This window comes from Pongo abelii, chromosome 2, assembly GCF_028885655.2.
Source record: "Pongo abelii isolate AG06213 chromosome 2, NHGRI_mPonAbe1-v2.0_pri, whole genome shotgun sequence".
Lineage (NCBI taxonomy): Eukaryota > Metazoa > Chordata > Mammalia > Primates > Hominidae > Pongo > Pongo abelii.
In genome coordinates this window covers 77,549,995-77,569,246 of record NC_085928.1, presented here as the reverse complement: position 1 = coordinate 77,569,246, position 19,252 = coordinate 77,549,995, and the positions used below count along the sequence as shown (strand labels likewise).

The window sequence follows — 19,252 nt, the reverse complement described above, 5'->3', positions numbered from 1 at the left end:
ATAACATTCTTCTTGCCCTTTCTTATGATAATGTTTTTCTTTAAAGTTATTTGAAGTCAAAGATCTGGGTTAAAGTCCCAACTCTATTTCTTAGTTGATAACTTCTAGCAAGTCCTTTAACTTCACAGGTTCTCAGTTGGTTCATTTCAGAGAAAATGGTACTTGTCTCTCTGATGAGGTTATATGAGACTCAAATTTTACGTCTGGAATGACAGGTGAGCTGTACACACACTGCTACATTGGATGTATCTATTGCTGTCATCATAACTTGTATGCATATCCCAGTTGTGCATGCTTACCTCTGGCAGCCAAGGAACAACCACGGAAAATCAGGATGAATACAGATTAAGTTTATCTCTGCAAGGCATTCTCAGGCAACTGAGGGAATCAATTCCACATCTGCTAACTTTGATTAATCACTTCTTTTTTTCCTTGTGGATCTACTTAGCAAGTGAACTGACAGAAATCAAAGTCCTAGATTTGTCCCCTTATGCCCAGTGACTGCTGGCTACCTATTCAGGAATCACCTCCTGAATTTAATGGGAAGTGTTAACCCACTGGAGAGACAGTTCAATGTTGTTCTCTGACAGGCAGCATTAAATACAATGCCTGAATTACCTGGGGTTTGGTCATAGTGCACATGCAAGCTATCAACAATAAAAACAAAGAGATGGAGAAAAGAAATTTTGTCCTATTATTGGAAGAATAGTATTATACAATTGAATCTGGTTGGGCGCAGCAGCTCATGCCTGTAATCACAGCACTTTGGGAGGCCAAGGTAGAAGGACTGCTTGAGTTCAGGAGTTTGAGACCAGCCTGGGCAACATAGTGAGACCCTGTCTCTGCAAAAAAAATAAAAAAATGAAATGGGGTGGGACATGGTGGCACACCCCTGTGGTGCCAGCTAATGGATGGGGGTGGGAGGGGGTGTTTAGGTGGGAGAATAACTTGAGCCCAGGATGTTGAGGCTGCAGTGAGCCATGATTGTGCAACTGCACTCCAGCCTGGGTAACAGAGGGAGACCCTATTTCAAACAAACAAACAAACAAACAAACAAACAAACACAAACCCTGAATCTATGGTAATTGACAGCATTTTCTCTCATTTTCCTTAAAAAAAAGTCTACTGCACTTTGCCCAGATTTCTTAAAATTAAATAAATAAAATAAAATAAAATAATATACAGCTAAATATCAGAAAAATTCTCATTAATAATGATGATAACCACTTTAAGCATCTTCTATACGCTAGATGGTGTACCAGGCACTTTACATATCTCAAAACATTAAAGCACATTTTTTTCATATTCAGATATATTTCCGAGGATCACAATTGTCACCAATTATATGATTAAATTCGTATCATTTTTACCCTAGTAATCTCAAAAAGTTAAATACAAAGGCATTTTTAAATTTACAGAGAATCAAACTGACTCAATTATAGAGATTCTACCCCTTGGCAATGGGTTTCAGAATGTGATTATATTCCCCAGAATTGAAACGAGCGGACAGCTGGACTCTCTGGGAACCAATTCCATTACCTTTACCTACTTACCCCAAGTATATATATTTGCAGACAGGTGTTATCAAATCATGGATTCTGTGTGATTTATCCTACAATAATGCTACTGTTAAAAGCTGTGTGGCCCTGGGCACTTGGCAAATGCGTGTACCTCGTGGGAAAGAGTGAACCCATTAGGTGAATTGGAGTCTTATTCAATTATTGAACAAGTGGTGCTTCTTTAATGTTTTTGCCTTCAAACCACAAATTTAGAGCAGACCCACTGCACTTCCACCTGCCTGGCTCCACAATGCCCAGACACCTTCCTCTTGGACACTATATTCCATTGTGGGAAAACTATACAAGGAAGGTGTAAAGATCGTAGGGAAAGTGGAAAGCGGGAGAGGGGAGCCAAAGTAAGAGAGAAGGAGATGAGAGAGAAAGAAAGATGAGAGAAAGGACCAGGGAATTCCCTGTGACAAGATACAAGTGCTAGTTATTGAGCAAGTCACTGGATCTTTCTTTTCTTCATGGGTAAAAGGGTACCCTTGGGAAGACCTGTTTGAAAGCCGTTGGCATAATGCCTGACACAGAAAAGGAACAGAAAAAAAATTAGTTTGTCTTTATTCTTCTCATTGCTAAGTTATGTGGACAAAGCAGTTCTTCTAGTTACACAGCCATTGCCCAATACTTAGCTATCACTACATTTTCTTCTTGGAGGTTTTTCCAATCATCTTATCTTGTGGAGGCACCAGCTAATGGGAGTCTGGCTGCCTGAATGCAAGACAGCCAATTATATGATTCTTCCTCCCTGTCTGACACTTCTCTACATATTTTACAATATCTACCTTCTAAATTATTACTGTTCCTTTTGCTTTTGCCTTTACCCCCAAGTGCTCAGTCTTAATAAAATATCTCCGTTGCACATGCCTTTTCAAGGCAACATTAACCATTATGCAGTAACTGCAAAGCAGGCTTCTCTACCCCTTCCTCCTCTTTGCAGAGCTTCCTAATGGAACAAGCAAATAAACTTAATTTTATTTTGTATCTCCAGCTACTTAATATAATAGTGCTTAGTACATCAGGTAGCATGAGTATCAAATAGGCAAATGAACCATATGTTCCCATGTTTAAGGAAGAATGACAGTCTGCATAATGCCAGGCTTATTACAATCTCCCTTCTGTGCTGCCTCTTTGTAATAAAATTTTAAATTGTTCATACTCAACTCCTGAGAGCCTTGTTAAGGTGAGCCTTTCCAAGGGAATACATGTTGAAGATGTCAAGAGCCATCTGATAGTCTTGCCTGTGTCACATGAAGATGTAACAAGCTAAAATCCTGTGTGTGCCCCTGTCAGTTTTGTTTTCATTTGCCCCTCTTGCCATCCAATTCTCCTTTCTTTATCCCCACTGACCTCCACTGGTCTGAGGCACTCACCTTTCACACAGTGCCTGCAGAACCACCCAGACGCCATGGTCTGAAAAAGCTCCGGTTCATTAAAGATATAAAGCCTGCCTTTAAATCCAGCCTGCCTAACTCAATGTATGCTGTTTTACCCTGCTGCCTTATGTTGGCCTATTACTGCTGTAGTCCCTCTCCCATGTTTTCGTGACAGGTAATGACATCCTGTGGCTTTCAACCAAGGGTAAATAGGAGAAAACAAAGAAGTTTCACAAAATAAATAGCATCTTATAAATTCTTAAACTGTATCTTACAACAGAAAATGGGTAGGCTTCCTTGTAGAGTGGCTGTTAATTCATGGGCTGCTGTATCAGTCAGTTTCAAATTTGATCATGCACCATAAGAATCTTGTGAAAAATGCAGATCCCAGAGCCATGCCCATGATTTTGATTTAGTAGGTGTGGAATAGGTTAAGGAATCTGAATTTGTATAAGTTCACTCCCTCTGCCTTCAAGAGAGGCTGAAGTTGTTGAATACCATCTAAAGGAGCACTGGTTTGGTGCATACATATCTACTTAAATAGAAATGTGCTTCATTTTATCTCTGTTCCACCCCAGAACTTTGATTCCTATCCTAGCAGTTCAGCCGTTCATTCTATCTCACTGTTGAAGAGATATAAATCCTTAGTTCTCTCACTTTTTGAAAATATGAATATAATTGGCTCTAGAATGGTGTCTATTTATTTTACCTCTTGCTTCTAATTTCTGAGTGACATTGGTATCTTCAAAATTTTACATAAATATTCAACAGCAATAATTTTATAGACAGAAAAGGTCAATTATTCATGTAATTTATACAAATGACCTTTTGTTCTTGGTTTGATTTTTGAGAAAAGAAGTGGTTACTTGATATATTTTAAAGTATAATGTCCTTTTTTATTTACTTAAAAAGAAAATGGTTGATGACAGATATTTGTTACACCCACACCTTCTAATACCAGTGAGTGTATTTTAAAAAATAATAAAAATAAATAATTAGAAAAAGAATTGCTGTCTATGACAATCCAGTAGAAGAAATAAAAGCTGGAGTAACAGTGTAGAAATCAGTCTCATTAAAACCTTCCAAACAAGCAGTGAAGCTGTCAGAGCACTTTTTTTTTAAGCCACTGACTAGAATTTTTCAATTTTGTTTTTCTTTTTTTCATAGTAGAATATTTTAAATATTTTTTCAAATGAAATTTATGCAAGAAAACCTTTCATACCACAGATAAAATTGAACTAATCTGGCTAATGTCCTGGAGGCAGAACCAGAACCCCACTCAATGCCCTCCTCAATCCCTCTCACCCTAAATCTCCATGGTGTGCCCTAGAAATCCCCTAGCTCTCCAAGGAGCATAGTTTGAGGACTACTGATTTGAAGTGACAAATCTGATTCTCAAGTGTGACTTGTCAAACGATTCATTTATTTATAAGTATAGTGGCAAACCAATTTGACAGGCCTTGTGAAAGATTCTGGGTTTATAACTTGAATGAGCTCAGAGTCTCCTGGGGAAGGCAAACAAGCCCACAGCTCCAGGGCAGTAGAGCACGTGTCACCACTAACATATGAAGAGAGTGAGGGCAATTCACTAACTTGGCTTACAGGAGTCTAGAAAGGCTTCAACAGGTTGCAGGTAACTGAACTGGCAGTTGAACAGTGAGTGGGAATTTTTTCCGGAAGAGAAAAGTGGGAGGTACAGGCTTATTACGCGACTGTCTTACTCTATATTTGGTATCCAGACTTGGTGTCATTTCAGAATTTTGGGTACAGATTTCCCTTCGTCAATACAAGACACACTTCTCCCATGAGTCCTCTAAATGCAAGTAAAGGGTACTCAAATCATTTTGTGAGGCATCCAAGCATTCTTTGACTACTCAAGGAATGCTTGGATATACCTAATAACATATATTTTAATTCTATCTCCAATTAAATTAGCCAAATACACCCATAAATCTATCCTCCCCATATTTAACCATGAGTTTCATTATGTAAGAATAATAACGATGATGATATATCCATTTATATGCTATCCATCAAGGGCAGATAGTGTGTTAAGATGTTTGATACATCATTTCGTTAAATTTTTACAACATACCTATGAGAGGCATTTATTCATATTTTTAGATGAGTAAAACTAAGGCTTAGAGAAGTTAAGCATCATACTGCAATCAGTAAGTGATAGAAAAACATTCAGTTCTGAGAAGCTCTGACTCCAAAGCCTTGTATAATCTTAAACATAACACTGCAGGATTTTAATTAGATTTCTGGTGTCCATATGTGGAATTAAAGGAAGTCCTTCATAATATACACATTTTTTTGTTTCTTCAGAGTCATACTAAAAAAATCTTCTGAACATAGTGATATGCAAGGTAAAACTCTATCTTTATGTCACTGAAAGGTATAGAATAAGTCAACATGTTGTCCAAATACTGATAGATGGAGTCTTATTTATTTACATCAATACAAAAATATCAATTCTTTCAGTGGCACAGCATCTTGAATACACAATGTTCGAAAGACTGATTGGATTTTTAATGTAACATACAATGTAATTTTTGATGGCATGGAGAGATAGATATGTAAATTCAATAAACAGGTTAAAGTCGCTAAGCCCCACAAAGGAATTAAAATAGGTATAAGACTGTGTATTATAACTAAGAAGAAAGAGTTAAAGTTAGCAGACAAAGAGTCATACCCAGGTTGGTCCCCTATTCTCAGCCACTTTTGTAAACCTAATTTTGTAGACTCTGAGGAATGCTATAATTCAGTAGCCAAAGGGAATTCAGGATTGGAAATTCCACTAGCATCCATCACTTTCAAAACCATGTTCTATCTTGAAACTCAAGTTTTCAGATACTCGTGTCCTGAAATCATCAGATTACAGGGAGCTGGAGTGAAGGAGTTAATAATCATTAGTGTTCCAGCCCTGTTCTCTCACCTTTTTATATGTGAAGGAAGCCGAGAACCTTAAGTTTCATGTTGCTAGTTTAAGGTCATCTGACTTGAATCTCATCTGTCTGTCCCAAAGCTTTCAGCAGAAACAACTTTACATTTATAAAACTTCAAAGCCCTGAGGAAATCACACAATAGGTTCATAGTCATAAATGTAATAATAGCATAGCCAGAATGTCCTCACAATATTCAGACTTCTCCATTCTGTTCTGCATAACTCTCTCCTCTATTGTATTTTCAATTCGTTCTCCTCTAGTAACTTTGGGAGCATAGTTTGTTGGGTTTTTTTTTTAATTTATTTCTTTAAAGTCCTGCGTTCACAAATTTTTGTGTCATTTGCCAACTTCATACTTTCTCATCTTTTCTTTTGATTTAGTCGGGCTATAAGGCATGTTAGCATATCAATCTATATTAATTCTCTTTTGTGTTTTCTCAGGCATCCCAAAATGCTGCAGCGAATGGAGACACTTTATCTTTCCCTTCTTCTACTGAAGAGCTAAATATTTCTCTTTGGCCTATTTCACTGGATTAATTTAGTTAGGCTTTCCATCTGATGCTGTTTTGTTAATGTTAAATTGTATTTCCTTAATATTTTATGGGAGTCAGCATAGCAGCACACTCTGGCATGCCATCAGAATAAAGACACATCATGGCACCAAATAATTATGTTATTTAGCAACTGCTCTTAATTTGTGCCATAATTCAGTCACCCTGAATCTGTGTTTGTGTTGCATCAGCCACTACAAAGATGACACTTAAATTATTTGTGTATATTAAACAAGGTGACACATTTTGATAAATTTAGAGGTCTGAATATTTGATGCTTCCTTTCTACTTTGGAGTTTAAGACAGTTGGACCAAAGACTTAAGATTGAATCATTTGTTCACTCCAGTAATTACGCACTAGTTGTAAATACAATTACAGACACCAGGAATTCTGAAAAAGTAGAAACTGGTACCAGTAACGTTCTCATTTAAATTAAAATGTATTTGAGTCTATTTCTAATATCTAGGTAACCCTTCTGAACAACTATTTGCTAATAAAACCCTTTCAGTTAACTACCTAAAGACCCTGAATCATCCTTGAAAAATTCAGTTAATGGGAAGTATATCCTTAGCTATTTAATATTTAAAAATATGTATTTCTCGATTTTGTTGAAGACTTGCCAAAAAAAGTAACAGAAAATTACTCAGGTCTATTTCTTTTGTTTGTTTGTTTGTTTGTTTGTGGTGGAGTCTCCCTCTTTCACCCAGGCTTGAGTGTAGTGGCACGATCTCGGCTCACTGCAACCTCCGCCTTCCGGGTTCAAGCAATTCTCATGCATCAGCCTCTGGAATAGCTGGGATTACAGGCGAGCACCACCACGCCTGGCTAATTTTTGTATTTTTAATAGAGAAGGGGTTTCACCATGTTGTCCAGGTTGGTCTCGAGCTCCTGACCTAGTTATCTGCCCACCACGGCCTCCCAAAGTGTTGGGATTAAAGGTGTGAGCCACCCTGCCTGACCTGTCTGCTTCTTTTAAAAGTACCTGCTTTCTAGCAAAACATAGCAAATTGGATTTATTTGTTACCTGTTTATGATGTCACTTCATGTAGGTTTTCATTTTTGTTTCCTTTCCTTTCCCTCTTCCTACGGCACATAAATATTTAATTACACTATGCCTAATATAACTCAATACAGCTGCCCAAAGGAACACTATTATTTGCCCGGAGCTAGGACAGAGGCTAAAAAAAACAATAGAGATCTTATTGCAACAATTCTGTAAATCAGATGAATATTTAGGAACCACCAAACAGGGTCTATATTATTATAATAATTAAAAATATTTTACTCTGGCTTGTATTATACCCTTTAGTTTCATGATCAGAACAGAAAAAAAAATAATGATTAAGATTTGTTTTATACACCAAGTCTTATCCTAGTGATTTGAATGTAGAGTTGACCGTTGGACAACGGGGATTGAACTGTGCAGGTCTATTTATACTTGAGTTTTTTTTTTCATCAAAAGTTATACTGACTGTGCCTGCCTCTCCTGCCTCTCACCTCCTCCACCTCTTTCACCTTGGCCACTCCTAAGACAGTGAGACCAGACACCTCCTCTTCCTCCTTTTCCTCAGCCTACTCAATGTCAAGATGATGAAGAACTTTATTATGATCCAATTCCACATAATAAATAGTAAATATGTTTTCTCTTCCTTATGATTGTCTTAGTAACATATCTTCTCTAGCTGACTTTATTGTAAAAATACATTGTATAATGCATATAACATACAAAACTTGTTCGTGGACTGTTTATGTTATCAGTAAGGCTTCTGGTCAATTGGAGACTATTAGTAGTTAACTTTAGGAAGTCAAAAGTTACAGGTGGAATTTCAACTCTGTGAGAAAGTTGGCACTCCAACCCCTGCATTGTTCAAAGGCCAACTCCATTTCTTTGCATCAACTTTTGTACTGCTTTAAGGGGCATCAGCAAACTAACAGAAAGTCACTTCAATGATCAAATAACCACATTGTTTATAAGTGTAAAATTTATACTCCTTATTTATACTTATAAATAATGTGGTTGTTTGACTAAATCGCTTTCTGTTAGGGGACTGAATTTATTGATAATATTGACAAATATACATCTGGGTCTAGAAAGAAAAGGCTGAATATTTAACAGTAAATGCAATCAGAAAAATGCATATTTATTAAGTACCTGCTAATTGTTGGGCTTCTTGGACAATATAAACAAATAAAGAACATTGGCTACTATCTTGGGACACCCATTATGCTCTAGGCTCTCTCTCTATATATATATAGTATAATGTATTTAATTCTCAAAACAAGATGATGATGTTATTACCACTCATATATCCATTCTATATAAAGTTGGCATAGAAATCAAGCAACTGCTTCTAAATTAACATGGCCAAAAACAGAAACTCAGGCACATACTCAGAGTGATCTGACTTTAGAGTCCATGGTCTTATAATCCCTGTATCACCTGCCTCAAACAAACCTTAGCTTTTACAGCAAATTTGGAGAGCAAAAACTTATCTGAAACGAAAATTAAAAGTACAAGACAGTAAAATGATTTAGATAATGACTCAGTAGAAAAAACACCGACTCCATATCAGAAGACCGTATCCGGGCTGCGGTTAAGTTAGTTATTGAATCTCCCTGCATCTCAGTTTTTTGATGTGGGGAGAAAGAGCATATCGTGAACTCTAGTGACTGGGGAAGGATGTGATAGAGAAAGCTGTATATCTTGATGGGGTTCCCCAGGAAACAGTGCTCAGTTCTGCTTCTCAGGGAGGTCCACTTGCAGGGCAGCAATGGATGATTGTATCTCACTTCAAGCCATAGTCACATCATTGGTAGCTTGACATCTTAGGCTGTCAGCTACATAGGTTGCTTCTGGACAGGCTGTAGAGAGAAACCACTTGGGAACAGTCTGTGGAAGGAAAGAAAAAGGGATTTATTTACCTGACTGCCCCTTTGCTGGTGGAGCTGCATTACCTGAACCTTTGGCAGTCAGTGGAACTGAGAGAACCTAAAAGATTTATAAGGTGTGTCTGAAACACTGGGAATCAAAGTAGGTTTTGGAGGGTGAATTGGATTCAGATAAGCAGACTGGAGAGCAAAACCTCTGCTAGATATGAGGAGAAGAGAGTTTAGGCTTTTGTCTGGCAGGTTCTGTGAAGGAGGGTACTCACAGAAAGATTTGCAAATTATAAACATTTATTTCCTCTTTGGGACTCACACAACTCTTCCCCGAAAATAAATATTTGTGTTCTTTCGCCAAAGTCAGACCAAATAAAAGAGATGAATATAATATTTAACAGTCCTTTCTATAAATTTTCCTGAATTTTTTGATATGTGTTTCCTCTTGTTCAGAACTGATTAACAGTTGTCTGTGCCTGTGCTTTGCTGAAAATGTAATCTACATTACTTGGTACAGTGGCCAGATTTAGATTTGTTTCCTCTGGTCTCGATCGTGTCTCTCTTGAGACAGTACTTCATTTTCACTTCATCTCTGTCTCTTTTGCTTTTTTTCATTTTTGCTACATTGATGATCTTATAAGGAATGATAAATTAGGTTTTCATTAATCCATTGATTAAATCTTTGAATTTTGCCTGGACAGGGGTATCGGATATTCTCTGTGTTTAACTACTTATGTACAATGACTTTTTTTACTTTTTTTTTTTTTTTTTGAGACAGGATCTCACTTAGTCCACCAGGCTGTAGTGCAGTGACACAATCTTGGCCTACTGCAATCTCCAACTCCCGGGCTCAAGTGATTCTCCCACCTCAGCCTCCTGAATAGCTGAAATTACAGGCACGAACCACCATACCCGGCTAATTTTTGTATTTTCAGTACAGACGGGGTTTCACCATATTGGCCAGTCTGGTCTCGAACTCTTGACCTCAAGTGATTCGCCCACCCTGGCCTCCCAGTGTGCTGGGATTACAGGCATGAACCACCATGCCCAGCCATAGAATTACTTATAATTAAAGTGACTGACATAAAATGATGGAAAGGACAACCTTTATTTTGATTTAAATGAGCAAACTTTGTAATTTACTTGTTTGTAGATTGACTTCTTATGTGGTTTGTTAAAATAAGAAATTTTTAAAAGATAGCTTATTAAATGACAGTGACATTAGCATAGATATTACACATTAACTATAATAATCGGGTGCAAAAATCATTAAAATGCAATATTAATATTTAATCTAAAACAGATTACAGTGGGACATTTTACCACAATATCAGTATTTGATCTAAAATAGATTCCAGTGGGAGATTTTACCTAAAATTTAAATTGTGAACAGGAAGAATTTATACCCACATTTCTAGTTCTTATCTAACTCATTTTAATAAAATCAATTTTACATTTTCCAAATATCAGTAAAATTAGAGAGTCAATTAAAATTTCATGGTCTACAGCATTATCTTTAGACAGAACTGGAAGCAATACTCCAGTTAATAATCTTACTATAAAAATAGCAGTATTGCTCTAGTTTCAGCAATAAGAAATTATAATTGCCCAATGGCCTAATTCTTTTTTTTTTTTTTTAGTTTAAGAAATTTAGCTATTTCTAATCCTCTTTGTCCTCAAACTTTGTACTAAGTTATGGTTGATACCAAACAAAAAATCTGGAGCATTTCTTATTTTCTATTCACACCTTGGAATCTACATGTACAGATCTGTTTTCTGTATGTAAATAAATTAAGGATTGGGTAGATATTAGATTTGCTATAGTGACAAAAAAGGATGTGAATGTTAATCTCTATTGTATTGAAATAGTTAATTATGAACAGGTATTAGTTCATGCAATGCAGGTGCTATGGTTTGGATATGGATTGTCCCCACTAAAACTCATACTGAAATTTTATCTTCCATGTGGCAGTTTTGGGAGGTGGAGCCTGTTTGGGCCTTGGGGACAGATCCCTCCTTAATAGATTAATGCCCTCCCTCTTGGGTGAGTGAGTTCTTGCTCTCTTGAGAATAGATTTGCTCCTGCTAGAGAGTGTTTTAAAAAGAGTCTGGCTTCTTCAGTCTCTCTCTCTTACTTCCCCTCTTGCCATGTGACCTCTTTGCACACACCAGTTTCTTTCTGCTTTTTGCCATGAGTTGAAGCAGGCTGAGAACCTCACCAGCTGCAGCTGCCCAACCGTGAACCTTCCAGTCACCAGATTCACAAGCCAAATAAACCATTTTTCTTTATAAATTACTGAGTCTCAGGGAGTCTGATATAGCAACACTAAATGGACTAAGACACCAGAAAAACGAGGGTAAAAACATTCCGCATTAGTCTCGATGTAGTTCCTTAAAGTAACACAAAGTTTGATGCACATGCTGCAGGTAAAGAAGCCCTCCAAGTGGATTTGATGAGATGCTTCTCCTTCCTGGTGTTCTATTCATAACGACCCATCAAATAGAAGGTAATAGGTATAAAGTCAGGCAAATGGGTAGGACATCTGTTACTTTTGTTTTCTGTGTATACTACCTACCTTCCCTGACAGTAGGAAGATTAAAATGTCACATGTTCAACTGTTCTTAAAAAATCTGCCTTCAACTTATCAGTTAACCTTGAAATATTTATATGTTATTGGCTTAGTTTTGTACATGTTCTATATTCTAAAGCCAGTATAAAATCTACCCAGTGTCATTTAACTGTTAGACACAGCTCGTTCTTCTGAATTTTGACTCATAATGCATTAGAGGAATTGCATGGTACAATATAAACACTATTAATTTTTCTATTAGTTGAATGGTCATACTATATCTACACATACAAATGCTTTTAAATTCTAATTTTACAGAACATTTTAAATGCAAATGCTGTAATCAGTGATTTAATTATCTAAACAGAATACTGAGGTTTGGTAATTTGGGGAAAATTTTTCTATTTAATTGTGTGAACAGTTAAAATATTCTAATTAAGTGGATATTAGAGAATAAAGACATGAGAGAAATGGTGTTATCACTAAACTTATTGAGGAAATAAGGAAGAAACATACCAACACTGTAAGTCAAATGTCAGAATTTGGTGATGCCAAAACCAAGGAGAGTCTAGGGACTGATAACCAGAGCTTAGTTAAAGCCACATAACATAATTCTGAGTCCAGCCATAGGCAAGAATTTTAAGACGACATTAGGCATGAGCAACAAACAGAGTGAGAATCAGAAATAGTAACTGGAGTCTTTTGGAGGAGAGAAAATGTCAAATATTAATATCAGCTAAGAATAAGAATTAGATTAATATCTAGCATTTAATTAACTTTTACAACAATCACATTATCATTCCTAAAATAAAAATTAGAGCATTGTAGATCAAAAAGATTAAGTAGCTAAGAACACAGACAAGAGGTTGCATGAATTCAAGGAAGGGTTTTAAGCAGTGAAACTTAATGCTGAGGACAGTTTTGCTGGCATTAGACTCCTTTCAAAAAGCCCAGTATATAGTTCTCAGGCCTCTGTTCAAAATGCAGTGTGATAAAACAATTTCTTCTCTCCTTGTTGTTTATTCCTCATGGAGTTATAGATGTGCCTACATTCTTAGGCAGGGTGAGAAATCAGTTCATTAAAAGCCTACCTATTGACTGCTAATGGAGTCAGGTACAGTGCTAAGCATTTTGAACTATTTATATCAATTAATCCTCATGACTCTGTGACACGGGTAATATTAGTATTTCTATGCTATAGACAAAAAAAAAAAAAAAAAAAAGGACTTGGGCCATTAATTAACTTGGCCCAGTAACACAAAAATCAAATGTTGGGATTCAGATTCGGTCATAAGTAGTTTGACCTCAAAGCCCAAGTTTTTATCCACTCTGCTAATTACACCATAATTGCACAGGATGGCACAAGAAAAGAAGAAAAATAATCCTTAGTATTAGCATGACCATTATTAGTATCTCACATGTTAAGATATCTATGGTTAAAACTCTCTTCCGTAGCAGGGGGATGGATTTAAGCCTGTCTTTAAGATGCCACATAAACTAAGAATCTTGAGAAAATGCACATACATGTACACACACAAATGTTCCACCACATTTTAGAGAGTTATTAGACTCTGAAGGTCAGATTTTAAATCTTCAATATTAAAGGTCTTTCTATGCAAATAAAATTATACATATATATACACACACACATATGTACATGCACGTATAGCTTAAATTTATGCTGCTTTTAGTAACTCTGCTATTAATAAACTATGTTTTGGAAATGAACTGAAAGGGAACGTGCTAAAATAAGTGTTTTCTGGTCTAAAGAAAGATGTGGTTAGAATCTGAGCCCTCCGCCATCTAGTGGGTACCTTGAGTCACTTATTGCTTCTCTTTATGCCTGTTTCCTGATTTATAAAATAGGGGTGCAAACAATACCTAGCCCAGAAGTTTGTCTTAAGCATTCGATGAGTTGACATTTATTACACACTTACTAGAGGGCCTGTGCAGAGCCAGCTCCCTATAATATGTCATAGCCTCCATAAATTTATAACTATGAGTTTTAATATGGAAAAGAGCACCTTTAACATCTAACACTTTTTATTTTCACATCCCCATTGTAACACCTAACATACTGTTTCAAACACAGTAGACATTTAGTAAGTATTTGCTGATTAAGAAGGAAAAAATATCTTAACATTGCTTCACTTTCAATCATGCATTTAAACTGCTATTGAATTTTTGGAAGTCTTTCCATCATTTCATGGTGCTCACAAATTTCCACACATATTTTTATGATTCATTATATATTAGTAGTATTACTTCAACCTTAAATCCTCATATAATAATATACATATCATATGTAATCATGGTATTACCTTCTGCTTTTTTCCCTATAACTATATGCTTTTTACTAATTATTCATGCAAATCTCTACTTTTATTATCAGAATATTTTTCCTGTTTTTTACAGATAGCCAAGCTTATCTATACTTCTGGCTGTGGTTTTTTTTTTGTTGTTGTTGTTTTTTTAATGCCAGAGAAGCGTATATGCAAATGAAGGTAGAATATTTTAATATCGTTCATTGATATGTTATTACCAATCCTTGAGATAAAGTATCTTTTTTGCATATTCTAAAAGAAGAATAGAAAAAAATCAGTCTCTCTCTATGAATGTTACCAAAACCATCAATTAAAATGTTCCAGTTAATTCTTACATGTGCATTTTGCCTTATCTGAAAATGCCAATTGCTCAGTACAATTTGATCTTCACTGAGTGTTCCTTCTTTTTGCTTTTTTAAAATCATTTCTGCTAAGACGTGTTTAGATATGTTAAAAAAGTGGAAATTCTTACTTTTATAGTTTTTGTTTAAGTTTTTTCTTAATAAAATTAAGACAATGATCAGGTTGTTTGATTCTGTTTATATTGTCACGAGATTAATTTTTTACTATATTTTAATATCTCATTAATTAAAGGAGAAATCTAAGTGATACATTCAAATATCTGTACTATTTGTTATGCCATAAAATCTTTAGTTATGATTAAATCTTTGAATTTCTATATCCTAGATCAAGAGAGAGAACTTTTAAAGTTTATTTTAATAAATCATAAATCAATTTGGTTACTAGTTTGGTTATTTTTATAAAACATTTAAAATATATGTTATTATTCTTTTATAAATTATTTTCATAAGATCATAAGTAAGATGTAGTCTTACTTTGAAGTAAAGAAAAAATTTTCAGATTAAAGTTTAATAGTAAATTGATCAGTATTTCTCAAACTTTATTGTACATGCTAGTCACTGTATGTACTACAGTGCATAGGGTGTCTTGTGAAAATGCGGTTTGATTCATTAGGTCTGGGATAAGACCACATTTTGAGGAGTAAACACATGGAGTATCTTTAGGGCATCTAGTGATGACTCTGCTGAAACTTCTTGGACCATATAATTAACATGCAGAATTATTTTACTAAACGTAAGGCAAAGTAATGGTTCTGGAAAAAGCGTGAGTACTAGGATAATTAGATATAACTTCATTCTCTGCTACTTAGCTAGTTAGTCTAGGGCAGATTTTAACTTTTCTTAGTTTGCTCTCTCAGTGCCTTAAACAGTAGTAAGCACTTAAGAAATATCGATGTATTGATTAGGATTTCATAGAAATAATCAGCCTCAATGATGGCAATTTCAACTCAATTTAGCAAACATTGAAGACCTACTGAGCCTGAAAGGGGTAGTATACTCAGGGTACCACTGCACACTTGAATTATTCCTTTCTGGAAGTTATGTGAAAAATTATATGAAACATAAACATTGGCATTGACTTAGTGGCTGGAAAATTTGCTTGGTGGCCTTTAGATATCAGCAGACATATCATTTCTGTCATGTGTTTTTTATTGGCCAATAGTTCAGGTTTCTGTGTTGCTCAAAATTCCTAGTTATTCCTAAATGTTAGGGGTAGATGCACCCAAAACCTTCTCACATTTACTTCTTCTAATTGAAATCAGATAAAGAATTATATTTGGCCTGAGTTTGGTGCATTAGAGAATAGTTTTGTTACTCTGTCAATAATGGCATAATTCAATTGTTAATGTAAATTGGGATCTAGTACACTAGACATCTCAGAAATTAAATAAGACATTAAATGTCTGCTATGGGAGAATACTCTAAGATAATGACTTTAAAAAATCTGATTACATGCCATGGAACATTCTAAATTCAGATGTGTCTCCTTCCACTCGCTGATAACAGAATTTGGAATCTGTTATTAATAATAAATCCAACGTCAGAAGCTGGCTTCCTATAAATTGTCGTTGGCTGGTATTCTCTGTATTTCAAATTGAGTAATTAATTATATTAGCTACATTTCGTGTTATACGTATATTAGAAACAACGATATGTTTGCAATGCAGCAAATACTATTTTGTTATTGTTAATGGATATGGCATGCATGCAAATTGTCTAGCCTTTCTTGCCTTTAAAACTGTTATTAAAAATTAGTACGTTGTCACATATTTTGATACAATCTTGACTACCTACTAATGTTTTTAAAAGGTTGATAACTACATTTGTAAGACATAAAATATGGTAGCCTAAAATTGGATGAATGCTTTTGTTTTTACATTTTTTCAGTCTCTTCTTATTACATTTGATGGTGAATTTTTCAGGGAACGAATCTCGGGGTTTTTTTTTTTCTGATTTCAGTGGCATTGTGCTTTAGACTATGCTAGAGTTTCAGAGAAAATTTAATATGGATTATTTTATGAAAGATGGGAACTTCTTTGGCAGATGAACCTCCTTTTTGTACTCTCTTTTTTAGGAATATTAATTTTAATTCATAATTAACCATGAAGCCTTATTCTTTCTACTCCTTCCTTCCTCTTTTTGATGGGATAGGCCACATAATAAGCATGGCCCTGTGGCCGTGGAACCATAGAGCTAGTTTCTTCAACTCATCAGCGCCGGCAAATACTGTCATGGTTCAACACCCTGTTCTGTGGCCACAGAAAATGCTAAGACAGACCAAGTTTAAAAAGACACAGATTAATTGTGAAAATTAGCTTGCATTTCTCCTAAGCCAAGTTCAATTTTCACCAGTGAGTTCACTTTGGAAAATACACAGTAAATGGTTGCATTTCTTATTCATCAAGCAACTTGACATTATACTACCAAGCACTGATTTTATTTTTAATATGCTTTGAAATCGACAATAATTCAAGTTATAGAATAATAATTATCAATATCGTGTCAGAATAAAAGCAAATGCCATTTACTCTAATATGTAGACTCAGATAGCTCACAATGAAGAACAGAATAATAGGAAAGGAATAAATTCATATTATCACATACACCCATGATTTTAGTAAAGTTTTAAAATAAAAATAAGCACTTATGATTTACCAATGTTAAAGAGCCTTACTTCTATTAATGATGTATTTTCTTTTTAGAATATTTCTCTTGGAGGATGGCAGCCTCAAGATATATAATATTACCAGGTCAGATGCTGGATCATATACATGCATAGCCACAAATCAGTTTGGCACTACAAAGAACACTGGCAGCCTCATTGTAAAAGGTATCATATTATTTTCATTTGTGCTTGATGAACATTGTAAATATGCAGGCATATTATGACTTGTATTACGGTATCAAACCTGTACCATAAATAATTGTATACGTAACATTGTTGATTTCACAATTTATTTAAGAGATCCATTACCGTACTCATTAATAACATGCACACTTTGCCAGTGGGATACCATGGTAGATGTGAATACTTTGGCAACTGAAAATGCTGTCAGAGTGTAATTAGAGTTAAAACCTACACCTAAATTATTTAGCTTTTTACATAAGCCTTAATGTTAGGGGCCATGGATGTTTTGATAAAGTCACTGGATAACATTCTTTTGGTCAAATATCTTTCAGAATCTTTATTTTTATATGAAATATTTACATGTATATAAGGCTACCAAATACATAACTAGCTAATTTGTTTATATAACTCCAGGTACAAAACTAATGAAATGCAGGGTCACAACCTTTAGTAAGCAGTTCTTTTCAAAGAGAAAAAATTAAAATCTATGTGAATCATTATTATATTTTCATCACAGTAAGCAGATAAACTCATAAAATTTATAGAGATAAATTCTATACTTTACTTTTAAGATTTCTAAATCAATATCAATCCAAATGTTCCTACATTTATCACCAAGGACATAATTAATATTAGAAGTATCTATTCCCTTTCTTTGCTGCTTTATTTTGTTGAATCTCAGCTCATAAAACTAGTGTGTTTACTGGAAGCCGTATCACTTCTATCATTTCATTGCCTCCTGGATGATAAAAATGGCTCTCTTGATAAAGCAGTTTAAGCGGCTAATTAAGCCCAAATGATTAAAATCAGCATTTGGTGCTTTCTCATCTTTTCCATTAAAATAAATATATTCAATAAAAAGTAGTTAGCTGCTACACTTCAACCATCATTTAAAATATCTCAAGGAAAATAAACACCCACCTTTGAGCCTGGAAGATATTTCTGCCAACTTGTCTCAAGCGTGTTACATTATGGCGACAATTGTCTGAAACATTCTGAGGAAATGTGACTGATAAAACTTGATGTGTCAAAATCCAACCAGTGTGACATATTTTGAAAAACTTCTCTTCCTTAAGATTGTCATCAATTTTTAAGACAGAGATGGACTTAAGTGTTTCAAGATAGATGTTATGGCTATATTTAAGAACAGACTATTTCTCCAGCAAATTTTTGGCAATACTCAGACCCTGAAAAATGTGAATGCTTTATATTTGAAAAAGTAACAAGTTCAGTAAGGGGAAAAAAAAGAGATTTATTGTATCATTTCAAATTAAGAAGGTGTAGGTAGTATGCACTAATTTTATTACAGCAGAAGATTAAAATGTGGTGAAGGATAAAAAGGCATTGCAGTTAAATCTTTTAGGTATGGAAAAATCCAGAGGGCATTAAAACGTGAAATAGAAAGGATAGAAAACATCAGCAGTAGCAATGTAGTTTTTAAAAGAAAGTTTCTTTAGAATACTGGTGATCTGGGAGCAGGGCCAATGGTTTTGCTGCTAAAATACAATGATGGGGATTCCTTCACTCTGGAGGATGAGAAAAACAAAAGTTAATGGTAGATTGAACTGAATGAATATGCACTCTTCCTCCAGTGTTTCTTAAACCTTTGACATCATAATACTCACAGTCCACTAATAATTGATGAAAGAAAAGTAAAAGGTGACGGCTAACAAAAATATTAACTGAGAAACTCGGAAGCCACTGGACTGCATTCTGGATGTAACATTTGCATATGTAATATAGCCATGTTTAATGTGTAATATAGCCATGTTTTCTGCAAGTTAGTTTCCTAGTACTTATGATGGAAATAAGTTTATCTACGCTTTCAAGT

The 19,252-nt window shown here is 35.0% G+C and overlaps 1 protein-coding gene across 6 annotated transcripts in view; it reads left to right on the top strand.

Moving 5' to 3' along the window:
• Window positions 1–19,252, top strand: part of CNTN6 (contactin 6) — a 319,353-nt gene that overhangs the window by 257,617 nt on the left and 42,484 nt on the right. For all 6 annotated transcript variants that reach the window (XM_024243955.3, XM_024243951.3, NM_001131086.1 and 3 more), the window contains 1 exon segment: window positions 17,276–17,403. In XM_024243955.3, the coding sequence (XP_024099723.1) occupies window positions 17,276–17,403 (128 nt within the window).